General features: G+C 35.8%; 1 protein-coding gene across 1 annotated transcript in view; it reads right to left on the bottom strand.

The window, feature by feature from the left end:
* UBE3C (ubiquitin protein ligase E3C) overlaps positions 1-27995 on the bottom strand; it is a 71490-nt gene that overhangs the window by 15169 nt on the left and 28326 nt on the right. Inside the window, exons 11-19 of the mRNA XM_014872232.2 lie at positions 27246-27332; positions 26454-26611; positions 25681-25913; positions 21831-21935; positions 20930-21017; positions 17489-17586; positions 14109-14241; positions 13086-13333; positions 625-837 (exon numbers count right to left, since the gene is read on the bottom strand). Of these exons, the coding sequence (XP_014727718.1) occupies positions 625-837; positions 13086-13333; positions 14109-14241; positions 17489-17586; positions 20930-21017; positions 21831-21935; positions 25681-25913; positions 26454-26611; positions 27246-27332 (1363 nt within the window). The remainder of the gene's footprint in view (positions 1-624; positions 838-13085; positions 13334-14108; positions 14242-17488; positions 17587-20929; positions 21018-21830; positions 21936-25680; positions 25914-26453; positions 26612-27245; positions 27333-27995) is intronic.

Here is a 27995-nt window from a genome sequence, read left to right as displayed (position 1 = left end):
AAAAACTCAGACTTAAGGACCTAAGTAACTGCTTTTCAGAAGTACTGAACACCTTTTATCCCCTTTGACTAATGTGGTATCTCAACCCTTTAAAAAAAAGAGCAGGGGATAAAAAAAAAAAATAAGGTTCATCAAACTTCAGGCTCTGTTACTTTGAAAATTACAGATAAAGGAGACAACACTTACCTCCCAATAAAGGGTGTTTACTATAATTATTATTTAAAACCTCTCAGACTGCGAACTGCAGTTCTAAAACCAGGCAGTACTGCAGTTTACACATCATCTAAATTTTGCTATTATTACAAGTGCAACTGAAGAAACAACACATTTTTGTTCAAGAAACATTCTCAGGCAATAGAACTTTATATGTATGACTGTTAGAAAATCATCACTGCAGTTTACTCCTTAAAGGACCAGACCTTTAAGTAATCACTACAAGTTATTTTTAAGTACACAGTTAGTGTACTCTCTACTCCAAATATTGAGTCAGAATCCCAACTCATGCCTCACAGCACCTTTACTAGTTGTTTCCTACCACATTTAAATTTAAAAATTAGTTAGCAGAGATAGTAAAGATTCATCAGTCATAGATAAAAGAAAAAAAAATTTCAAAGCATTTCTTACCTGTGCTTCCCCAAGGTCATTATTTACCACAGTGAAGTTTAGTCCAAGTTCTTCCACGTCCCCTTCATAGCTCTTGAGAAAAAGCAAATTTTTGTACATTTCTGGGTCTAGTGAAGCTAAATGATGAATGTCAACATCAGCACTTGTCCCTAATAATTTTGAGAGGAAAAAACTAGCAAATGGCAGCTCCACCAGCATATTTTCATAAAGAGCCTGAAAAATAAAGCAATTAAAAGCACATTAGATTTTATTGTTATACATGCAGCAATTCAGAAGGTTATTGTCTATTTCTAACTTTTGAGTAATTCTGTCTTAATTTAGTGCCTGAGTAGGTTCTTCTGGAATGGAAACAGCTCAGATATTGCATAAATTTAAGAATATTCATCCAAAATTTGAAATGTGAATATTCTTGTGAAATACCAAGTTCCCAAATCTCACAAATTAATTATGTTGTGATTTAAAATGCAAGGTCATTGCTTATCTGTCATAACTCTTCTTATCCAAATTGCACTTATTTTCAGGAAAAGCAAGGTTTGCTAAAGGACAATACAACTGCATCAAGAATTACAAAATAAGTTTACATCTCTACTTCCATTAGCACCATCACAAGCCTCATTATTCCATTCATATCAATCACTACATGTAAAACTGTCATCCCCCTTATCCCCTTAAAATACCTCTGTAAACCCAGTACATTTTAAACTACTAAAAACTAACTCGTGCATGTTACACAGATTCATTACTGCACTTTTGGTGAATTCCACTGCTCTAATGCACAGTCAAAACATCCTCATTTCCAAGCCAAGAGTTTAGTTCTGACTGTATCACTGGTCCAGTTCTTTCTATGCCAGACACTGCTACAAGTGTCAAAAAATTACTAAACCAAACATGTACCTGACCCAAATTGGCAGCTCTCACAAAAGATGTATTTTGACTGCAACCAAATTATCCTCAAGAATTTTCAAACTCCAGCAACACCATTCTAGGTTCATCTACTGCATGAGCACATTTCCATGTAATGCAAAGTAACAACTGCTTGATTGGAAGAAGAAAGTGCTTATGGTAGCTCTCAGAAGAATGAGAGGTGTACCCTTCAGAGCAATTCTGATAAAGGACCACTGGTTTAAAAAGACCCATTCCTGGCACATGCTGCCTTTCATTGTCCAGTCCGTTTGCCATATCAGCATCTCTATCAATGACAACCAAATCTTCACAGAACATTAATATCACTGCCAGGCTGATCAGAAAAGGCATCACCAACATAATATGATTGTAACATCATCGTTTGTTCCTTTTTAACTCTCCAAAAGCAGCGTTTCAGTGTCACTTAATTCCTCCATAATCTGCTGCAGACTTAGAAAAGGAATCCCACCAAGGGAAAAAAAAACAAAACTGAAGAAAGACAAATAGATGCAGCTCTAATCACTCAATGATATTCCAACAAAGACTTTAAGAAAAATATACACAATTCCTTAAACTTTTGAAAGAACATTCTTCTATGAGGTGAGTTAGACCTTGCAAAAAACCCTGAGAATAACGAGTTCAAAGCCAAAGGGTGCATTATATTTAGAGCTATATGATTTATTCAAGGTGTAGAAGTCAAAATCCTCATTTGTATAGTTGACTTTAAAAGCAAACTAGAGGGATAAATCATTAATTTGCAATGTGTAAGGTCAGTGTTTGCTGTTCCTGCATTAGTAACAATAAAGCTATTGTAATTCCTTAAATATATCAAAGCTACCCGAATTTAAAATGGAATTCCATCTGTGACTCATAAAATGTAAATGCAGAGGTGTAATTTTTTACACAAGGCAGGTTTAAGCCTTTAGAGCATTTAATATACAAGGACTAATAAATGATAGCACTAAAAACTATGATCACATCAGCTAAATGGATTATAAATTAAATTTCCATAATGTATGCAACTGAAATACAAATGTAGACATAAATCAAGGTATTTTCTAAACACAGGTTAATTACACAAATTCAGAACCTGTCTATTTTTTATGCAAAATAATCCACTTAGCATTTTTCAAACTGGTCTTAAGTCTTTACCACTTGCAACACTTGATCCTAGAAGCCTATCAATAATTCCTTGTCAGGAAAAAAACAGCAATAGGTATATTGAAGAAACTTGTATGTTATTTTTCAAGTGTCTGTCTTTTATGAGTGTTTATTGCTAGAAATTGTGCCAAAATGATTTGAAATAAAAAGGATTAATTATGGTAGAAGCTTTTTAATATAAGTGAGTGCAGCTGCAATGCAATTAATGCAAATTGTGATGCTATCAGGAAAATAAATGTGAACAACATCACTGGCTATTTCTGTTTGCTGCCAAATAACTTCAGTAATTTACTACATTAAGAATCAATAAAAAAATAATGCATTTCAAATGCATCACTATTAATCTTCAGGTAGTTCCAAAGTGAACATTTATAACTTCATCTAAAAACTATATAAAGCATTTTTAAATAAACTAAATTGTGCAACTCAAGAATAACTTTAATTAGTCCCTCTTTTAGCTAAGTGATTGCAATATTCAAAGTATTTTTGGAAAGAAGACAAACAGTAGTGTTTTAATTAGTTTGAAAGTCAAGCTATCCTAATAAAGTTGAATAAAAAATGCACTAAAACTCTGGTGAATAAAGTAATAATGAACTTTGGGTTTGTTTCAAAGAGGTGAATGCTGCCATTGCAGTCCCAGCACTGTGCACAGATGCTGAGAAATGCTGTGTACAGTATGAGTAAATAAACTGAAACTTTATTTTCTGCATTCCATCTAACTTTTCTGTTTCTTAGTCAGCACAAACTGATCAAACTACCTGTTGTTGCTAAAAAATGTGATTCCACACATTCCTGCCAGGCAATGAAACCCATCAGCTGCTAATTCCCCCAGGTTTGATGCAAGCAGAGCAGTTGTACAGTAGAAGCTACAGGGTCATTACAAACTGAGTAAGGTTTAAAACTTGGAGATTATTTGTGCTGTGCTTTGTTTCGGCTGTTGGGGTTTGCAGGGTGGGTGTATGTTGGTGGCACTTCAGCATGGACACTGAAGTTTCTTTTAAATTAGAGCAAGACCCAGCTCCCAGCCATGGCTGAAACACAGTGGGAATTGCAGGACCATTTGTTTCACCAGGAGCAAAACCTTTGAGCTGCCAGCTGCCCATGGAAGCCCACCCTGATGGGGATTTTTCTTACTGAAGCTAATCTAATGGCCAAGAGGGAGACTTCCCTCCTTCCTTGTTTTTCCATACTGAACTGCTTTGGGGAGCTCTAAGTTACCCTATTTTAAGCTTAGTTCTATGCCTGTCTAAACTGGTTTTCTGCAACATCATCCTCAAGGATGCAGGAGCCCAGCAACAGGCAAGGGAATGGTGACCACCTGTACCAGAGGAAAGCACCTGCCAGATTCATCAGCTGCTGTGTGAAGCTGCATCATTAAGAGTATACTTATATAGTCCTTTAATACAATATATGGCCATGCTCTCCACACAGAACCTTCCTCTCTCTTTCCCTCACAGCCAATGAGCAACAACACTGATAGGAGAAAATGGCTTGCTCTTGGACAGAGATAGCTACTTCTGTTTGGGTAAACCAGAGCTTCCTGTTCAGACACTGCTTCAGGAGATCAAAGCCAGCAAGCTTAACCAATTTTAAAACTAATCTCTTCTCAGACTTCAAGTACTCTCACCCTTTCACAAGCTTCCTCTCACTCTGCAGTAGTCACCAATGAGATTGATGCCTTTCTATGATGAATTCTCACAGTTCCCATTCCTCACTGTCTCTACCCTGCAGCCCATAACCTGCAGCACGCCTACATAAGGCAAAAAGTTCAGATGGGAAGTCATGAAAGGAGTGACTGGTGGTCATGTATGGCATCAGACTTCCAGTTTCTAACACTCAGATGTGGGGGTCAACACAAAAACCTCACCTGATCCTAGACAGCTTTGCCTCCTTGAAAGGCTGGGATATTAACACTCCAGCTGGTACAAGCTTGGGGCAAGCAGCTGGTCTGCAGCAGAGCCAGTGATGCTCACATCAAGGGCAATCCCACAAGCACTGTATTGCTCACAGGGTGACACATTCCCAAGTACCTAAAAGGTAATGTCTGCTGAAAAGGCCAACCTGAATTTCCCAGCACTCTTTCAAACTCACATAGATTAGGGATGTTCTTTAGTTGAAGTTGACATCTCTAGATATCAAAAAAAGTAGAGCAGTTTTTTCACTATGGAAAAAGTAGTATCCAGTAAAAGGAACTTCACCCACCTGTTTCCCCCTTTGTGTTAATGTCTGCAGAATGTACCAGAATATTAAAAACCACCAAAGTAACAGAAAGCCTACTCTGTGGTTAAGTTCTCACTTCACATGCAGTCTGAAGCCTGTTGTTCCTCTCTTAAATAATTTCAGCTACCTGTGATTACAGAATAGCTCCACAATAATTGATTGCTACAGGGACTGGCCTTTACTCTGTTCAGTGACACAGATCACAATGTGGGCATTTGAAGTGATGATAAATATGATGCTCAGACACAAATTTACTGAATGCACTCACTACACATCTGGGATGTGGAGGAACAAGAAGCAGTTCTTTAAGGCAGGCACCCTTCAGAATACAGGCATGCAATTAGTATTTGTAATATATTATGGAAGAGCAATCTGGGCTGAAGGATAGCTGTACACAGTGGCAAAAAGAGAAGGATGACAGTTCTCTGGACAAGGAGGACTTTTCTTCTTTCAAAAAACCAAGAATAATGCCTGACAGACACTATAGATGGTAACTATCACGATACCATTTAAGTACTACGTAGTCACACAAGGTATTGCTCAGGTATGACCCCAAGATTTAGGAAACTCTTCAGAAAGAAAATATCTCACACCATGTTTGAAATTCGGACAAAATGTAAGCTATTAAGAGTCATTTCAGCCAGCTTAGCTATACACAGTAGAGGTTACACAAGCACTACAACGTGCTGAATAAAGTTCAAACTCTGTAAACAAATTCACAGATGAACTAATTAAACCTCCTTCCCTGTAAGCTTTAGTGCCTTTACTTACACTTTCAGGTCTACAGCTAATTCTCTCATTTATTATTTCAACTAAAATCTCTCTTAAGAAAAATAATCAGTCACTGCTTCTACTTTCCATTAATCCTTCACAACCCAGAACTGTATTTTAAAGCATAAACAATGCTAAAGTCATATTCCCTAGAAAGATGCACAGCTTTTGGGATAAGGCAGTAAATGACTGGACTGAAATTCAGTTATTTCCATAATCAGCCCCCAAGACCATAACCCTTTCTATTTCAGTAATTTTAAACAGTTACTATTAAATAATACTTAGCACTTACAGAGTGCAATAGATCTTCAAAGCTGTACAGAGTCATTAATAAAAATGATCGAAAAATAGCAAAACCATTAGAACTTCCTTCTACCTTATTATTTATATCCTAGAAATATCACACTCACAAAGCCTTTGGGGGCAGCAGAGACTTTTCAACCCTAATGAAAAAGACTAAACTAAAAATTTAAGTTAAATTAAAATTAACATGTATTTATGTTTTTGAAGCACTTTTAGAGCTAACATTTAGTAATACCTAGATAAAACAATTTCTTAAAGATATGTTTAATAACATGCTTTAAAATGAGCAAACTATAAATGCTATTGTTTCTAAAGCCAATGTGGCAAAATAAAATTATTTCTCTCAGGTGTGTGTCTCAATGCACTGTGTGCCTTTACCTGGGAGCTCTAAGTCACTGTTTCCAAGCCTCTCCTCCAAGCAGTAGCAGATGTCCAGATACATTTGTATCACCATAATAATGGAAAAACTGGTATATTATCTTCCCTGTATTATGTGAAAATTCATAGCTCGCCTTTGTTCTGTCTTTTAAAAGGAGTCCAAAATTCCACAGCTTGATGGCTGTAATTAGGCTTCTGCAAGCTTTAATAGCCCTTGCAGCAGTGTGAATATCATCACATTTTAAAATTATTATTTTTTTTTTTTTAGAAAAAACCTTTTGTAAATTGGTTTTACTTCAGATTTCCCATTCAGTGGGAATTTGAAGGTCAGTGAGTACAAGTTTATAGAAGTTCCAGAGATTTGGGGTGGCAAGACACAGGTGTGAAAGACCTGTCTGTCACAGGTGCTGCAGTCAGTGCAAATTCCTGAAATGGATGGCAGGGGTGTGGCAGCACAGACCAAACCCATGAACACAGGACCAGGAAAATGTAAGGATCCATTCACAAACACTTCATTGGATCATATCAACTGTAATGACCTTGAATTGATTTTTAATTTATAAATTGAAAGTCATGCTAGTCATTCCTATTCTAGGAATTTAGGATGTCTTTAATTACATTAACGTTTATTACCAAAACAAAGTGCTTCAGAAATGCCAGCACGTGCAGAAAAGTACAATTTTATCAGCTTGATACTTTCATTCTCATTTAAAAGGAACAGTTATCTCTGTAACTTATGCCATAATTATGATATAAATTGTGATCAATGCCATTTGGGGGGTTTTGAGGGATGAGAAAGGAAAGCACTATGGATACCTGTGGATGCACTGGATAACTGATAGTTATCATTCATTACCGAATTTCTAGTAAAGGCTTAATAGATTCTTCATGTCTCAAATTTAAACATAATTTAGGAAGAACTGAAGATAAAAGGAAAACTTCTCCTCCTTATTTAAGTTTGATCTTCTGATATACTGAAACATTTAATACTATATAACTAACCTACGGATATGTTTCTAAGACAAATCTGTATTTTAACAGCAGTGAAACTAGTAATTTTTAAAGTTCAAACCAATTCAAGAATTTCAGTAAATATTCCAAACCTAATTGACTGAAATGGATGTAGGTGTTCCCAACTGTGAAAAAAAGATCCGGATACCATTACCACACACTCTAACTGTTTATTTATTCCCTGTCTAGGAACCTGATTTAGAGGCAATAAAATGCAATCAGTACACAAACCAGAAGCAGGAATCATCTGCTAATGGAACTTTTAATTGAGGAGTGACCACTGACATGAGGTAATTCTTTCCATGCAGAACTCCTTGCAGAGACCTCTATGCACTTTATCACGGTAAACAATCACTAACATATGCATTAAAGAAAATTTAAATACATTATGACCCAATAAATATCACAATCCATCAATAAACACTTTTCCTCCCTAAAGATTTAGAGTTAAAATACCACATTTCAGTAGTCTTTTAGCACAAGACATATATTTACAAGGTTACTACTAACATAGCTATTTGTAATCAAAAGATAATTGGTTTTGTTAAATGCACCAGTACACAAAGGAATCGACAAGCTGAAGAACTGTGTCAGAAAATAGATTCAAATTAGTTTACATCTGCATTCATAAATCATAAAATAACTTCCATAAGGTATCAATTCTGTTCTCTTAGGATTGTGTTTCCACACTGTAAATTTATCATTAAAGCACCGTGCCACTTTTCATGGTAAATTCCTGTTTTGATTCCATATCAGATGATTCAGGATTTTCTGAGACAAATGATCATCAGCTAACTTGCTTTTAAGCAAAATGCTGAATCTACAAAATCATGTGTGAGGTAACTAAAATTAATAAAACAAAGAGTTTATACCAATTACTTCCTCTTTGCATCAGTATCACCAACCCCATACCCACCCTCCCAGGTACCAGCAGTATCAATTGTGGCTGCAGCACAAACCAATCAAGGGTGTACTGACTTAAACCAAGTCAAAGTGAGTCTAATTAAGTGAACAATAAGAAAAGGGAATGGGCAGCCTAGAAATCAGAAGGAAAAAAAACCCACCTTCCAACAGTCAAGAGTGGCAGTGCAATATTTGACACACCATCCTACCAAATAATCCAATATATGAAACTCAGTTCTCATTGTGAGGTTTTCTTGCTTTGTTTTCTTTCCACAGGCTTTTGGTGCACAAACAACACTCAAATATGTTATTAAAAACATTTCCTTGAATGTTTTAACTCCATATGTGCAGCTTAGTTATAATTTAAGCGTTTAGGAGCTGATGCAGATCTTGCTGTGAAAAGACTCCCCTGATTCAATATTTCTTAGGTAAGATCCAAGAATGATTAAGAAGTACTTTAGTTTTTCTGCAGAATGGATTCTACAGACACTGCTCATCTTAGAATTGTGCCTTCCAGACAGGCACAGTATTCAAAGTTACAAACAGAAACCATAAGGTACACTCTCTAATACACAGAAATCAATAATTAGGTCCCATATTTACTTGTAACAAAATCTGTATTTGATATACTATTACTCTTCTACAGCTTCATTTTACCCTAGGATTTACTTTGTAACTCTTTTTTCAATTGTATCTATTTAGTAACATTTAGATATGTGAAGAAAACAGTCTGTTAGATCTTAAATCAGTAAACTACAAAAACTCATAGGAAAATAAACAACTTTGATTTTCATTCATATAATATCCACAAGTCTATGCAAATTACTGACTTCCTATATACCATTAAATATTAATGATCAAAGAACTAAACTTAGATTGTATCCACCATCAAAATAAAGCTAAAATTTAACATGTACATGATAGTTTTTCTCTAATCCTTGCTTCTTCTTCTATGAAACTTCTTTACTTGGTTCCACAAAGGAAGGAGTCAGTTCATAACAACTCAAAAGACATTATGTTCTCCATATTACTTTCCCAATTATTTAAGACAGAAGTTGGGTCTTGGCAAAACAAATCTAAATATTTTCAGAAAACCTTAGTGTCTTCCAAGGACTGCAGGTTCTATTGCTCAGAAAAGGGGACTTAATATTATATTTCAAAAATAGATGTTCTTCAGCAACATGAATGTGTGACTCACAAGTACTGTTTAATATTCTGGAATAAGAGAGGTGGTAGAATTCAGTAAATTCAAAGACACTGAGTATATTATACAAAAATCTCCACTGTCAGAGTCACTCTGTTTAACATGCAAAGACAGTCACTGCAAAACAAAATAAATGCAAGAACCAGCAGGTTTATGTCAAAAGGGAAGAAGAGGAAACCATAAAAATTATCATCCTAATCTATCTATGGATTTCCTGCCATATTCTTAAATCAATGCTGATACTTCATGAAATTTAAGTAAATTATCCTAAGAATTAGCAGCTTGATGTCAAAGAATTCCAAATGCAAATAATGTTCTTTTCCACAACATCTGTCACAGTAACATCGTTGAATAAATGCAAATGTAAACTGGAAATGGAGAAATATGTTGCATACTAGACAGAGTTTAGGTCAGAACACGGTGAAGTTCAGATTTTAATTCTCTGTCACTGTTCTACCAAGCACTATTTCTGCTGGAATAGTTAACCAGTCTTTCCCTCTTTTCAGGTTTGTAACAGACCACTCAAGAATCAGCATGGAGAAAATTCTCATTTAATATTCTCAGGCGTTGCTTCCAAATTTCCTTGCTTTGTTGCTTCTTGGCAGCCTGTCAAAAAAGCACCTTTTGGGTTTTCCTGAGCCAATTCTACTACATCATCAAACCTGCAGCAGCAGAGTCTGCACGTGGGGAGATTTTTAGTGCAGCCAGAACAACAACCCTTGCATGTAGGAAGGAAGTGGAACCAAACCAGGAGCCTGCCCACAGCCCAAAACTACCAAGAGAGCAAAAGGATCACGCCATGCAGACCATCCATCCCTCTGGGACACCACTTGGGACAAGAAGACTTGACTTTCCAGAGAGGACAACAAAGAGGATCTGGGGTTAGAACTCCTCTGCCTGGTCATTCCTGACAGCCCAGGACACCCTTGGCTCTCCAGCAAAGCCTGAGACTCAGAGTGCCCCAGCTGTGATCCAGCAGGCAACACAGGGGTTCAAGTTCCTAACCCCTCTGGCAGTGGGAGATTCTTACCAAAGGTGTGCATGGCAAGCTGAGCTTTAACTTCTCAGGAAGAAAAAGGAAAATGTTTAAAAGGCACCAGTGCTAAGGTAATATTTACATTTCAGAGTAAAGTCATTGACAGTTGAGAAATGTAAACTTTGCAAGTGTTTGAGTAGCTGCTGTTTAAGCAAACTCATTTCTGTTTTTTTTAAGGATGATTTTGGACAACATATGCAATTACATGATCACACAGTATTATTTTGACAAGACCTTTTGCTCATCTAGTGACTACAAAAGCTGCATGAACAAGCTAGGCATTTTGTACACTGATTTTAATTTCTTCATCAACTAGAAAAATATACCCAAAAGTCAGGAATTTATTCAGGATTAAAATTATTTACATTTTCAGATATACCATTTTTCAAGATACGTTTTAAATTTTCGGATGTTTTTTGCTTCTGAACTGACCAATTAACAAAGAAGATGCCAAGTTGTTACAAACTTCCTGATGAGAAGAAAAACTGAATTAGGTGTAACTTCATGGTGCTGAAAGTTAAATGCATTTGGATATTAGTATGAAGTGGTTACCAAGAGACAGAGAATTTCTATGAATTATTATATTTTAATGTATTTGTTTTCTGATAACATTGAAGCTTCTTACGTGAGAGTTTTTGGTGGCAGCACTCTTTACATATTGGTTTCCACAAATAAGAAATTGCTGTGGATGCCTGATTGCTTCCTTTGCATTATATCTATTTTGTTTGCAAAGGGACTTTTAATAATTCACTATTGCTCTCAAATAACCCTGTGCAAGGCACAAAATGGATACATTTTTGAAAACGGATGAGTGGGTAGTCAATAACCTAACCAAGATCACAATACTGGCAGGTTTTGAATAGTATGGTCGTGCCTTATCTTTCTGTTTAATTCATCAAGTCTCTAAATACACTACTAAAAAGGTGTCTGTGCACCTGGGCAAGGGTAATTATTAAGTAGCACTGTCCATTCTTACCTTATCTACACATACTGCAAATACAAAAACAATTTATGCTTTCAAAATGTTAAATAATAGATTCTCTGATTAAAAAAAAAATCTACTTGTAGCACTCTGTGAGATAAAACACATTTTGCAACTTATGTCTCTATGCTAATATTTGAAATTCAATTACAGAAGGCAATGTGCTGTTTTGACAGAGGAAACTGAAGACTCAAAATTACAATTTTTTTTTTAAATAATGTTTCAAACTTCCCCTGACAGTTGAGCCCTGCCTCCTTCCTAGATATACACAAAACATTTCTGTGGTGAAGTAATTTCCTTAACAATACCACAAATATTTGCTTTCGCACTCCAAAAATTTATACATGCAGAAAGAAAATTACGCTTGGATAGGTAGTATTAGACATAATTACCAACTATTGTATTAGTACTGAATTAATCTCCCAACAGGAGTGGGAACATCACTCAAAGATTATTGATTGAAATGGCCAATTTCTAATTTCCATTCTTTAAGAAGTTTGGATATGGCAGTAGCTAGGATGCATTAGCAGGGAATTTGCTTACAAAGAGGCAGTTTTATCTAAATCAGTCAACTGGCAACTCCCAAGCACAGCACTGTTTCAACAATTCACTGTTTGCCAACAACATCCCTTGAAACCACTTCCAGCTACATTACAAAGACATCCAACTGCACATCAAACCTGCTGACTGTACATCAATGCTGACTCCAAGGCAGCAGCAGCATTTTAGCCTCCAAAATACTTCAGGCAGCTAAATGGGACTTTTACATCTCAAATACCTTCAGTATTAGACAATTAGGTAGCAGTTAATACTCTATTTTTCTGCAATGGAGTTTGTATTCCAAATTTTATTTCACAATTATTAGCTTTATAAAAATTATTTTGAGTGCTTAGAATGAAACAGCCTCAGTATTAAACTCGACCATAAAAGAAAATTGAATGCAATTAATGTTTGTAATGGTTTCTCTTTGTTCCTCCCCCGTCATTCTTCATCTAGTTCAACAACCATCTATTAGCCTTTGAACAGTCATACCACCAAATTATCAAGCACTAAAACTCAAGAAATACATAAAATGTACAAAATTCCAAACAGAATATGTGAAAAGTAATTTGCATGTGGCTCTTAAGTATGGTAAATGCTGATGGCAAATTTTTAATGCTACCAAGAATTGTATACCTCATACAATTAGTAACTGTTTAAAACATTCATTTCATATATTCCAAATCACAGAAATGTAACTGCAGTCATATTCCTAAAAGCTCCAGGTTGAAAATCACTCTGTGCAGAGTAGAGCTGGTGACTTCAATCAACTTAACCTTAAGTACAAGGATATACAAAGAAGTAAACAAACTTTGCTCAACTGGCAGTCAGGATAACACAAATTTGCTGTACTTCTCCAGTATATAATTCATTAAAATCTACCAGAAATTTAGTAGTAGCAAGGTTCATACTCAACATCCGAAAGTTACTGTCTATCAAGTCTGGGAAAATATTTTTTTTTCCCATCCACTCCTCCTAATTAGAAAAAAACCCATTACTGAATAATTTCAGTACTGCTATAGCTTTGTATTACAGAACAGTGGTTTTACCTTTCCAAGCATCCTCCCAAGGAAATAGTAATGTCGGGCGTACGAGTCTCCAACGAGCATCTGTGCAGCAGGGTTAGGGTAAAGCAGTCCCTCATTGGTGGTCTTAAAAAAACCTTGGTTAGGGTTAAATCCTGATTTGAGGAGTTCATTCAGAAATTCTCGGAAAATTCCACCACCATCAATACCAGCTTCATCAAGACCATGTGCATTAAGCAAGTGAACACGAATGCGTTTTTTTAAGTCGGGTTCTGCAGAGAAAGAAGACAAACTCAAATGCAATTGTCTGCTTCAGTTTTGTATGGATAAAAACTTATGTAACGACACAGAGAGGCTATATATGCTAGAATAAAAACTGACCTAGTAAATAGCAGCAAAATTCTTATTACTGGCTTAAATTTTGGAATATTCAGTTTGTGAAACACTCAGTTTGTAGAAAATGTCTTGTTTTAAGAGTCATAAAAAAAAAGCAGGTAAGACCACAAGGAGGAGAAGAAAAAAAAATCCCACAAAGTATTTAAAAGAGACCCAGAAATAACTTGAAAATTGTATTTATATAAAATATTGTGAGTGCAAGATTCACACAGATTCATGCAAACATGTGATTTAATTCAAGGTATTAAAATGTATAGTATTACATCCCATCATTAAAAAGAGCCCTGCACTATTATCAGACACATTTTACCTAGCAAGTCCCAATCAGTTCGTATGCATTTGTTGGCAAAGATTACCAAAGCAGAAAATATCTAATGAATTACAGAGAAAAATATACAAATTACAATTATTCGGATGGGCAAATGGGAAGAAAAGCACCATAAAAATTGATTGTAAAGAGATTTAGACTGCAATAATCAGAAAGAATATGGGCGAAAATTACTTCTGTAAAAACAAGGAAATTTAACTTTTAAGAACTTCCACATCTCAGAGCTGATAAACCCACAGCATACCAGTCAAATAAGCAAATATGGAAGTACATGGTAAGAACAATAGTGTTGCAACAAGCTGATAATTTAACTGCCAACCTACCATTCTCAGGAGAAAGTTTATCATAAGCATCTTCATAAATATAATTTCTTCTGATAGTGACATTAATTCCATCCAAAAATGGCCCATCTCCTTGAACTTCTTGTTTATCAGCATAGATCAGTCTTTGAAAAATCTGTTAAAATGAATGCAAGGAGCAATCATGTCATTGTGTACATCTAAACATTCAATGAGAAATGGTTATTCACTACTGTTACTGTCCTTTGAGCTGCCTCTGGCACTCACTTTAAAGTGATTTATCTTCTGTCTCATTGAGCTGCAGAAACTTTAATACAGAGCCATGACCCATGGAAGGGAAGGAGGGGGGACAGAAATGCAAAGAACTTTCCTGTGCTAAGACACCATCCTCAGTTCCTTCTACATAAAGAGGCAAATCTACATATATTGTGCCAGTGCTTCCAGTTTCCTCTCCCTAACTTTGAGTTCTGAAATGCAAAGTATTCAAAAGCAAAGGAAAAAGTTCCATGAGTATTTTACACACACAGAGGTTATTCTCAATACTGGTAAATAATTTTTTGTTGCTTTTTGCAATGGTCAGGAACATTCTCAGTAATAAGAAAATAGGTACCAGTTCCCCTTTGTATAAGCAGTGAACAAATAATTCAGACTAAAATCATGGATGTTACTGCCATATTAAAAAAAGAACCAGAGCATCATAAAAATTCAAAACAATTATGCCTGGTGAAGTACAAACTGAACTTCACACCTTCCATTTTCAAGTCTTCACAACAGGAACCTGCCCCCCTGAAGAATAACTGTTGCTAACTGTGCTTCATGCCAAGATGTAGCATGGGAGGGGGTTGCCTAATGCATAGTAACATCCCCTCTATCCAGGCAGTGTATGTTTGCTATATTCTCTCTTGGCATCATTCCCATATTCAATAAATAGTCTAGAACATTTTCCAAGGGATATAATCTCCCAGTAATATGTCAGACAATTTTTTAATGAAGAAGATAAAGTAAGAGTCTGCAGGGATTTTTAGAAACAACAAATTTTCCATGGAAGACAAAATCTGATCATATCAAACAAAGGTAGAGTAAGATCTCAAATCTACTGGTTTTATGGGCAACTGTTGCTAGTGGAGAAGATGCTTTCCAACCAGGAAAATTACAGTATAGACAAAGCAGGACTCTTTCCTAAGGTACACAGCTGGAAAACAAGAGAAAATAGTCCTAAGCTGCAGAAAGAGAAACCAGGGATGGACATAAAGAAAAAAAATCATAATAGGAGTGATAAGGTAATGGAAAAGGTTACATGAGAGTTTGTGAAATCTCCATTTCTGAAGATAGATAAAACTTATCTGGACAAGTCCTTGTGCATGCTGAGCCAAGTCTGAAGTTACTCTTATGAGAGGAAGGATGTGGTCAGAGATCCCTTTTGGCCTTTGTAACATCAAGACATGTAGCCACAGGCACCTTTTTCTATGTACAGAGCATGAGAATATGCTCACCACCACACTACTTTTTGAAGCAGGACTAGATGTAGTTTATTAATTATTGTTACCCAACTCCAGATGAAAAAAATCATCTGGTATTACATCTCATAGCAGAAGTCTTTTTGGCACTGACTCTGACTCCCTACATAACCCAATGCTCCTGGATATGTTAGTCCTAAAAATGAGAACTCTGATGCACAACTGAAGTGTTTGCAATGACTTCAGACAAACACAGGAGAACAAGCAATGCTGACTGAAGCACACATCATGGGAAGTAACACCACCATAGGCAAGCAGACCAAAGCATGGCCTAAGGAGGTGAGAACCAAGGCATTTGCTACAAATAGGATTCATTCCCTCCTACAGACTGAAAGGTGCACCCCAATGTGTCTTTAGGCTGAAGGGGAAAACTCTCTCTGGGGCCAGAAAGCTGAAGAACCTACCATGGAACTGGACTCTGCAATTGCCTGTAAGAGTATCTGTTATCTGGTAAGTCAAGGAAAAAATGGCATGAGGAAGTCAGAAAATGAAAGGGCATATGGAACAACCCACACACACAAGCAGCATTGAGCTTATCATATTAAATTACAGAGCAATAGATAGCAACTGACCAAAAGGGGAAAAAAAAATCTCATTATGGTCGTGGTATTTTCTTCCCTTATTGCAACTTGCTCTCTAGAGGCAATGGGAGACTCCAAAGGAATGCTGACTCCCACTATTATACAAAAAGGACTGTACACACTTGTTCCAAAACACAGTGTAACAGGATCTCCTCTTTGAACTACAGAAGTTCAGTTGTAGTTTTATCCTTACCTACCAAGCTCTCATGCCACTGTTACTTCAGTTTTTGTGATAAAAGCACAAAATAAATGAATAAAAAATAAATGAATAAAAATAATTCTATGAATTCCAGTTGCACCAAAAAAGGCTTTATGAATTCCAAAAAAATAACATGAATGCATCTCAACACAGCTTTAAGAAGTCCAGAGTCTGGAAGGCAGTGACTAAGTCATGACATAGAGATCCCTGCTTGAGGTCAGTTCCTACCATTCCCTGTAATCCTAGTATAGGATTGCCATACAGCAATAAGATGTTTTGTTGGAACAACTGTTTCATAGAAGCCTGAGAAAAAAACCACACATTTTCTACCAAAGCTGCCTCTGTCTGTTTTGACAAATAAAGATTGACTTTCCCTATGGAATTATTTTTCATTCCCTTGATGGTGTCTTGAAATGTAACATTTCCAAGACAATTTAGGGACCAGTTTTTACATAATTGATACTAAAACTAAACCAGTTTTAAAAAATGTCTTTAACAGAAAAAAAAACTTTTAGAATATTTACGATGGAAGCTGAAATAGGTAATAGAACAGTTACACCTATAAAATCTCAAAAACATTCAAAAGCAAATCCAATCAATCAAGAATCTTGCAAGTTTTAAGCTATACACCCCACTGAAGCTCAGCTACTCAGTTACGAATGCAGGAACTCAATGTCTGTGTGTTAATTTCCCCAAATGGAGATGCATTATCTCATTTGGAGCAAACGCAGAGTGCTCAGGCCGAGCAGGGCTGTGAGCCCGCACTCCGGCACAGACACAGGCGGCGGGCGCTGGGCCACCACAAGGGGGCGCAATCAGGCAGAGCCACCTCTGAGCCGGGACTGCAAACTGCTCTCCTCCGCCTCGCAATAAATGTTTCCAACTTCAGTGCAAATATTATTAAGGGCAACATAAGTAGGAAAGTAAGAGAGAAATCATTAACTTCGAATGTTCAGTTGCTGCATGGGTACTGAAGAAAAATAGTGCAGACTGCCATATCCTTCTGTAGGGAATCTGAACTGAATCCAGTTTCTACCTGAGTGCTCCTATTACACTTACTCAAAACAACTAAAAAACCAATTGCATATTAAATTAGAAATTAGGTACCTTTACTCTTTCTTCAAAAGGAACTACAAAAGGTAGCTCTGTCAGAATTGCAAGTTGTCGTTCTTCAGATACAGAAAGAGGTGCTGGTTCCAAACCCACTTAAAACAGAAATAATAATTTTAAAAATTTTGGAAACAACATTTTTTAAAACAATTTATTTTGTATCAAGTGACTCAATCTATTTTGTGTATATATACTACTTTGTATAAAAATACATATATTAAAATAGTTTATTTACTATATATTCACTCAAAGCCTTACCTTTCTTTAAACATTAGTTGCTACAGGCAAACTGAAATATAAGCAGTGAAAACACACGAAAACAAAATGCATATAAAAATACATACTTCCATACCTCTATTTTATTCATAAAAAAATAAATCTTACTGACATTTTAGCTTAGTGATTATGAAAAATGCATGACAGAGGACAATTAGTAACTGTGATGATTTAGAATTTTCACTGTAGGAATATACAATACTCCTACTCTCACACTCAAAATAGTTTTCAGTTACTGTGCTTTCAACTACATCATCTACTTTCAATCAAGTTGGTTTAGGTAAAAACCTTTAGAATGAAACCACATCTAAAGAAACCAACAGAAAGATAAATTTTTTTTCAAAGAGTTTTCTCTCCTAACAGCAAAGTCACAATGACCACATTAAATCCAGTCACTGCAAAAACAGTGAAAACATCACCAAGAACCTGTATAACGTACTTAAGACAAAAATCTTGGAGAAGAATTCAAGAAGCCACAGCAGAGAGGCTGATTTATGCAGTTCCCAAACGATTGTGCAGCTCCTTTGAACCCACAGAGGGTAGTTTAAGGAAACAACTAAACTTTTGGTGATGCACAGTAGAAATGACAATCCTGCTCCAACTTCATGGGAGCAAACTCAGCCAGCCAGCACATATCTGACTGTAAATTAATTAAGTGCAGTCAATATTGCTCACTGATGAGCCACTGTGGCCAAAGGTCCACCTGACTTCAGTCTACAGAGGTAACAACACCCACAGTTCCTCAGCTGTTTCATTTTCATGCTTAATAACCACCTCTCTGAAAAAAGACTCCACAGTCTGGAATACTCACAGAGTGTATTACGAAATAAGTAAACGCTTCATGTCACTACCCTGGCTGGAAGTTTTGGATTACAGTTTCAAGGGGGGTTTTTTTGGCTTCTACCCATGGTAACAAGCATCTTCTGCCATCTTCTGGACTGAACATTTCAGTGTTCTTTTTTGTTTGTTTTTTAAATCCTCAAAGCACTTTAAGTAGGGATATTTTAAGCACCAATTTAATAGGATATGACCCTAAACATCATTTATCTTGATATATATTCATTGGGAGCAGCTTTCAACATTGCAAGCCTTTGGAATTTCTGATAAAATGTTTATTTGTGATTACCTTTAGTTTACTTAGTAAACATTTTTAATTAAAGTCAATGTATGAAGCCTATTAAGCTAACAGTTAAAAGCATTTTAAATGAAAAGTGCATGTACAGCAAAGGTAAACTACTACATGACTTCGACAGTTCAATTATTTCAGTCAATTAGTCAATTTTATCTGCATTTCTCCATCACAGCTTCTTTCTTTAAAGAGAAATATGGGATGGAGTCATCAATACAGAGGGCATTTAGAACTCACAAGTCTGCCATTTAAGTAAATGAAAAAGCACAAATAAACATGACCATATGTGATTCAGCAGTACTTTCATGCTAATTGGCTTTAACCCATATGGAGTCAAGAGGGATTAAACAAGTCATGTGCACAAGGTTACCTGCTTGTTTTCACACATTCATGTTGACTGCACTTCCTTTTTAGCCTGATTTCATATGAAAACAAGGTTTACATGAACACAGTCATCTTTCCTCACCATCTTGCCTCCAACACATCTCTTGAGTTCATCAGCTGAACTTCAACTTCGACAGAGAACAGGAAATTCAAAAATACCAAGTACTGTGAAAATTTTCAATGGGCCAGAGAGGAGAAATTCCTTTAGCAACCTGAACACAGGCAGAGCCAGGAGAGCAGTGCTCAGTGTGCCAGCTCACCTGAAGCCAGCCAGGAAAAAGGAGGGAACAGCTGCTCACACCAGCACAGCACAGGCATTCCTTATTCCCCAACTGCCCACACTAGGGGAGGCATGAAATGGAGAGAACTGGGGGCATTTGGGGAAGGAAGACCCAGCAGAGAGCTCAAGGTACTGTAGGTATGAGGGCAAGGAGACCAGGAGAATGTGGAAGTCATTAATGTGGAACAGGTTTGACAGTGAAGAACATCCAGACAATATAAACAGCTGGGGAGAGTCATGTAGGTCAGTGAAAGAAACAAAGACTGCTGATGTGGAGAAGAGCTGACTTCCAAAGAAAGAAACTAAACTGAAAACATAAAAAATTAAATATTCTCAGCAGTACTTAAACTGAGCCAACCAGTTATTATCTGGCAACTACACTAATAAGGTAATCAAAATAAACTTCTACCATCATAGCTATTCAAATAAAAATTATCACTAGAAGTCTTTAGGTTTCAACCCAGGACAAAGCTCGGAATTCTGTACAAGTCTACAGCAGCATTCAAAGTCTCTACATGATCTACTGTACCTGCTAAACTAACTAAACCAGATTGCATCATCTTCAAAGACAGTAAGGACTATTGTAGATGAATCATTTTGCCACTTAAAGGCCCCATTTTTAATTCATTATTAATTTTGCATAAGTGCCAGTGATTTAATGATTATTTTACCTGTTCATAGAGAGGTAAAATTCTAGAATAGTGAAGCTGAAAAGGTATGAAAAGCTTGAAGAAACAGACTGTCTACATGAGAAAGCATATTGGCACAACTAATCTAGTGTAAATTTACCCTGATTGCTAAGTTTGTCCCATTCTCTAATCTTTCTCTGCAAGTTCCATAAAATCCTGATATTTTGAGTAATTCAGAGATTTAAGTTTCTGCCTTATCTAATTAGAGACAATATTTATAAACAGGAATCAATATTTACCATGCAAAGCCTGTTTGTTACAGTTTAATACATAATGAAAATGTTTCTGTATAGTATACAGTAAAAGCAAAATCTCAATGCTTTACATCTTCTGCAACTGTATTAACTTCCTGTTCTATGCAACTGCCTTTTATACCTATTAATACATCATTTTAAAAACACAATTTCTCTACCTCATCATTTCCCCTCATCAATGCCAGCAGAAGCTTGGGCAAATAAATTATTAAATTAAATAACATTAAATATTCTAAAGACATGTACACATGCATACGAGTACACAATTAAAAAAAATCTTAACCAAAATTATGAAAAAGTCGCTTTTGGCTACCAAGATTCTACTACAAAATACTCAACTGAGCTCTAGAAAAGATAGATTTCTTTGCATAAGGCCAACTCTTATTTTGACTTAGCTGAGCTAAAATGGCATAGACAGTGTCTTACCATCCAAAGTAGATTGCAGTGGTCCTATCCTCCCCATCCTCCTGACTCTCCAGATGTGTCTGGCTGATGGCACATACAGCTGTGTGACCTCACAAATTAACAGGATTTCACAGTTAAAAGGACCTGATTACACATTACAATTTACTACTGCATAGAAAATGCACAGAGTTGTCATATGCAATAATGAACATTTTCTTTTCTGCTGATCCCTCCTTATACTTGTGCCTTACAGGAGAGCTGCACAATTAACAACAATACAATATAAATCCCAAGTATTTTAAAATACCACACAATGTTACATTCAGTTCTGGTATTTAGGACACTAGACAAGCTGACTTTGAATTTTGAGGCGTCAAATATTCTGTTTATTTTATACTGAGCATGTGTCATGATTCAAAGGAATCCAGTCCACAGCAGGTATTAGCCTTTTCTTTTGCACACACGTATACAATTTTAGAGATAATGTCTTTTTTTTTTTTCAAAAGCTCTTAGAAAAAGTAATTTCAAGGTGAGGTAAGTACAGAAAATGCTGCTGAATTTTCTATCATTTTGGAAGAGAATCTTCCCCACTACAGTGCAATTCTTTCATTTAGCATTTTTACTATGAGAATATGCAACTAAACGCTACTAGATTTCCAATTCTCCTATTGGCTATAAATGCCAATAATTTACACTCTTGCACTGTAGGGCAAATTCTCCTTTATTGATTGGAAACATGCTTTAACATACAAGTTTCTTAACAGGTGCAAGACTCTTATAATAGAGAAAAGCAACATTATTCCAGGTTTTAAACCATACAATCTATGCAAAATCAACATCACTAATACTGTCAGGAATCAAACTCTTTACCGTTGAAAATTTGGCACCTTTAAGAATTTGTTGAAAAGGATATGACTCTTACCTTGTCTGCTTTAATATTTTCTTGTTCTGAGAGCCAGTGATTTGGTGGACAGAAATTTCTCCTTGTATCCCTAGATTTCAACATTTTCACTAAGTTTGTGATAACCTAGGTGTCAGAAACACAGACATTCAATATACATTTAGCACTGTGAATGTAATTACATAATTAAATGTACAACGCAAAAGCTTTTTTAAAAAAAATCAGTAATGTATAAAATAGCCACTTATTTTTAACTCACAAAACCTTGCTGTTAGACTTAAATACCTTAGAATGAAATTAAGTAATCATGGTTCACCTGCAAGACATCGAAAAACCTGGCTTATACAAGTCTCATTCCAAAATCAAGGAACCAGGATTACATAGGATTTAGCAGTACTGCACACCTAAAGTGCTGCATGTCAGTTCAGGGAAACCCAAACAAGTCATTATCAATACTAAACTACTTGTTTAAAGAAAATAACACCTAAACAAGTCTACATACAATGTATATCATGTATGTATATAATGTTTTCTCTTCCTAGCAAAATTGAGAGGCTGAGAAAAATTGTTATCATGGTCACTAGGGTATCTTTGCAATTTTAGTGTTTTTCCTGGCAGTTTCCTCCAATCCAGAAAAGAAAACAGAAGTAGAGAAACCAAGCTAAAAAATTCTCCACCTCAAGCAGAACTGCCACACTCGGTTGCATGTCTTCTGTCCAAAGCTGTATCAAGTTCACCTACCACTACATAAAACAGAATTAAGTGGAATCAATAGAATAGTAAATTACTAGGCTAAGAAGACATTATCACTGTTATAATGAATAGCCATCTGTTTGGCAACTTTAAGGTACAGCACTTGAAAAATGAATAACAAAAAAAAGGTACACTGAGCTTTTCTGAAATAATCTTGCTAAAAGACAGTCTTAATAGACAGGTGTCAAGAGTAACAAAGTTTAATGAGCCTTCTAAAGGATTCTGTGTCTAGATGCCACACAAAAGAGCTTTTAACATCCAGTTTTTAAGGTAATGTCTTCATTCAAGACAGAACAAAGAATGCTATTAAGAGGACTGTCTGATTACATGGGAATTTTCATCACCTTTCCCTTATAAAATTCAGTGCAGGTTACATGAGTCACTGAAGCCCTCTGGTCTCATTACTACTGTAAGTGAGGCAAATGCTTTTAAAAAGGAAAATAAAATCAGAAAATACGATCCACACGAAGACCATGTAAATACAATATTTTATAAGCAACTAAAGAAACCTTAAAGGAAGCTGAATCAGACTAGGTGAAATGGGAGTTTCTCCTGCAGAATGCATGTATACTGAGAGCACTAACTCAGCTGCCAGCCCAACTCAACTTTGTAACAACTTTTGTACGTATGTATTCTATTGAAAGGGAAGATAAACTACAATAAAAAATATTAAAATGGGATTTCTTCCCAATAAAGTATCCAGTGCAAGCAGCATTTAAAACGAAAATTCAACAAAATTAGAAACTTGATTTCACAGGATTAACTTAGGATAGTGAAATAATTATTTTGTTTAACAAAATCCATTTTCATGTACTCATAACTTAAGATTTTCTATGAAATCTCAAACAGTTGACTACACTACTCATCATTCTGCCAAGCCAAAAATGGGGGATTCTGTTGAATGAAGACATTTACACATGTAAACCTTACCAAAGACCTCCAATCTGTTAGCAAATATGCACATCATTGTCAGCAGCCTCACTATTTCCAGATGTACTATTACCTGGCAGAAGTAAAGCCTGTATGTGCATGTATATATGTGTGTGGATATTTTTATATATATACATATTTCATTCACTTTATATATACACATATGGATTTCACTAGACACCAGAGACATGAAAAATAAGAAAAAGGAAATATATAAATTAAAAGCACAGATGATAAAGAAGGAATGTGCCTTTTTTTCAGCCAGCAGCTTGTAAAAGCTTCAGCAAAGATATATCTATCAGTTATATGGGATTTACCTGATATAGTGCAAAAGAAAGAAAAATAATTTTCTACTTGAATTTATAATTAACTACTTTAGCTTTGTTTTAATGATTTGGAAGAAGGTACTGCTGCCTGCTTACTGGCACCAAGCAATTTGGAAAGTGCCCTCAGGAAAGACTCAGTGCTATGCACAGGAGACTTCTCGATGACATTAACTTCAGCCACGTTCCTTTTTTATCAGTAACAACAAACATGCATCTGAGGAAGTAAACGAGGGAAGCTCTACTATTATCTTCTTTTTTGAGTAGAACTGGAGCCTTCCAGATACCCTCAAGACTTTTATTTTCAATTCAACTGATGGAAGACAACTCTGGCTCCTGAACATAATAAGAGCACACTCAGTTTTGACAGTTCCACTACAAGTTTAATTTCTGACTGTCAAAGTGGGACAAAGTAACTCAGGATTTTACAGCTTTCTGAATGACAGCAAAATATGACCAAATTCACCTGAAATCCACCAATTTACAGAAAGATTGATAAAGCATAATAAACCAAAGCAAACAAAAAGGAGGCATGATATGAACTGCATGCATAAAACTCTCCCTGGTCTGACATATTTCTCAAAAAAAAAAAAAAGACATATTGGGGGTTTCATTAGTGACCTTTAAATCAAAAGTTTATTTGGCAATTTAAAGACATGTAATTAAATTACATTGTGCAAACATATATTAGATCAATCTGTGCAAATTACAAATTCAGTGGTGCATTAGGACTGTATTCAATGCGATCAAAACATTATCAGTTACTCTCACTGCTATTAATGCTTATGCTCATAAGTGAAATGTGTTGTAAAATCAGGCAGAATAGGCTGGATAGAGGCTACCTTAGACTTGTAGAATGAATAAGCATTCCTTAATTAGCCCATCAGGTTAAGTGCAAGCCTTAATGGGCCTTTCCTAAAGTCTAGCATGACATCTTTCTCTAAACATGGCCAAGAAGAAAGTTCCATTAGCAATATTAATACAAGCTTAGTTGATCATTTTCATTCAATTAACTTCTTTCAATTAAATAGATAGCTTGACAAAAGCAGTGATAAAAGACCTGAAGGGACAGCTGATGACTCGAACTGAACATTAGTGTGCGAGAGGTCGCCAGTATTAAACAGACTGTAAATCTAGCATTCAATTTGGAAAATGCATTTCTTCTGCTCCCACTTCTTTAATGAGCGATTTTAGCTGACTAGATGTGTTTGCTGCAGAATTTTCATGACAAGTCAAGCACTCTTTTTTTTCAGCAACAGTTATATTACGGGTTTTTTTCTGCCAATGTTTTCAGCTTCTCTTAACTCATGTCTTAGCTAGGATGCCACAGATAAAATCAGCAGAAAAACACTGGTGGGTATCCAGAAAGAACATACACTAAATTCACATTTGCTAATCCAGATTCACCTTTCCTTTAGTATTCCAGCAAACCCAAAATGAGGAATACCAACAGATTTTAGGAGAATACCAACAAAACTAATAGAGCATGGTACCAATATAGTGAAGTCTCCAATACAGAAGTACCCGAGTAATCACTAGATTTTGTTAGAATTTCACACCTATACAAAGTTATAACAACATGCTTACCTTGCTGAATGGGAGACTGAGCTGAACCCCATATTTTACACAGTAACTTTTTATAAACATAACAAGCAAGAAAACTAAAGAGTTGACAGAAGGAAAAGAAAATTGTTATCAGAATTTAGTTACTTGAAGTTTAGCATACAAGCCAAACAGCAATCTTCCTAAATCTACATTCCTTGTTGCAACAGCAAGAAAATTAGAGATCAAAGTATCTAATTTCATATCTTCAGCAGAATCATGAAAATTTTATTCAGCTATGCCTGAAAATTGACACAATTTACCTTGAATAACTGAATCCACCTTTTCTGTTCTGTCTGTATACATTGCTGCATTTCCGTGTTTTTTGTTACTCCAACACTTCTAAAAGCTGCAATATATTCCTCACGAACCTCTGGCTTTGTTTCTGGGTAAGCCAACTTTATGATTCCTAGACATGCATCTCGAAGGCAGCGAGAGAGTATTACAAGCTCTTCTAGTGTAAAAGGCATCATTGATGATTGTCTTTGACCTACAACTACATGAAACACAAGTTTAAGTTTCCTTAAATGACTTTTTAAAACTCCACTTATTTAATTAAACTTTAATATTCACACACATAATCTAAAGGTAGAGAAAAGAAACATCACCCAAAAAGAGAATGAGTAAACATTTAGAAAGGAGATCAAATCTTGGGATTGTGTGGTCACAATTATTTTCATTACAATATCCCCTTGATCTCTTTTCTGATTCCTGCTATGTTAAATTTATACATTAAACTACAGGTTCAGTCCAGAAGAAGTTTGCTCTCTTCACTAATTCATTAAAAATTATCATGATTAAGAACTTCCATATCAGACCGTGTGTAAAGCTAGGGTTCCCAAGGTGCAGACCATTAATTTTTCTCTCTTTTTTCTAAGTGCAATCACCATAAAAGAGCCAGCTGACAGCTGGTGCTCAGGGGACCATCAGTAAGCCAGCCCAGAAGCTCCTTCCTCCCACATGTCAGCAAATCATTGCCCAGCCTCACACAAAAACATTTTACACAGCACTGCTATTTAGTATGTTCGAAACTCACCTTCTATTGGGTCACCAAAGAATTCATTATCATGGATAGAAATAAGTGAGTGACTAAACAAAGAACTGAAAAGGTAGAAGAGAGGGATAATTCGACTAGAGTCCTCTAAAGACATTGGAGAGCCTCTTGAAATCACTTGAAGGAGTGGCACCATAGACCTTAAAATACAAAATGCAGCGTAAAAGAGAGGGTTAATAAAATACTCTATAAAGTATTATCTTCAACATTCTAGTAAAAAAATCTGGTAGTAGCTCCAACAGCAATATAACAATGGTGTTCTCAGTTAAATAACTATTATTTCCAATTTTTGGAAAATAAGGTTACTCTTCACAAGTTCTTGTGACTGGTACCTCAGTGTCTCCATGACAAATAAACCTGGTCATTAACTAATACAGACTGCAGATACTCTGGAGACATGAAGCAGAGAATAATTCTCTGCATGTCAGCACTGAACACATCTGTAGGTCCAGTGCCTCAGCTCCCAGGAAAGTGGTTTTGCCACCACCTGTTTCTGGACGAGTCAGAGCATGTGAGATAAAACTCACACGCCTGGGATAATGAACTGGAGCTTCAGTGTTTGTTACACTGATGCTGGTAAGCACTCCAAGAAGTACAAAATGTTCAACCCATTTTAGGTAAGTATTTTCTTATTCTGTCTGATTTCCAAGATTTTACTCAGTTTTATGAAATCAAAGGGAATAAGTAACCATACTTCTAACTGTCCCATTCCCTTTTCACTAGATATGCTCTATTTTAACAAAGAACCAGCTCCAGAAATGGCAGAATACATACCCTGTAATCATTCGTGTAGTCATTGAAGATATCAAATACCAAAGATGCCTCAGGAATCTGGCATTAAAGGCTAAACTATAAAGAAGCCTGCAAGAAGAAGTTCAAATTAATTGCATCTTCCAAAATACTGTATTCACAAAACACAATGTTTCTTTAAGAACTTTTCTGTCAAGCACTTCTCAGAAATTAACGATTTAAATTTACATTTTCAGGATGAAGGGTCTTATTTGGATCAAATCTGGTGAAAGCCCCAAAAGCTGAAAATCAACCATATAAAACCTTATACTAAAAGTAACAGTTTTTATTAAATCAGCAACGAACTATACAATATAAACATTTCCAGTCTTTCACAGAATTCAACATATATTAATAAAAATAACGTAACACTGAATTAATGATCTGGGACTTTAAAAATTCTAATATAGAAAATTACACCAAACTAGTTAACAGGTCACTTCTGTGGTTCTTCTGACAGTAATAAATGCAGCAATTTTTGCAAAAGGTAGATTAAAATATCTTCGTTTATGTCAGAACTATGGCAATTTTACTGGTATACTCAGCGTGGCAGAGAGAAATAGAACATCAATGAAACAATGGCAGGAAAGCTACACATACACTAACACTCTGTAGAGTGAAATTTATTGTTTGTTTGAAAAAATTTTATTAATTAATAAACGTACAATTTCACAAGTCAGTTATACACAGAGCTGACTTCAACCACATGATTTCAGACATGACTACAGTATGATC

This window comes from Sturnus vulgaris, chromosome 1 (genome assembly GCF_052056855.1).
Source record: "Sturnus vulgaris isolate bStuVul1 chromosome 1, bStuVul1.hap1, whole genome shotgun sequence".
Classification (NCBI taxonomy): Eukaryota; Metazoa; Chordata; class Aves; order Passeriformes; family Sturnidae; genus Sturnus; species Sturnus vulgaris.
This window is presented reverse-complemented; position numbering and strand designations above follow the sequence as displayed.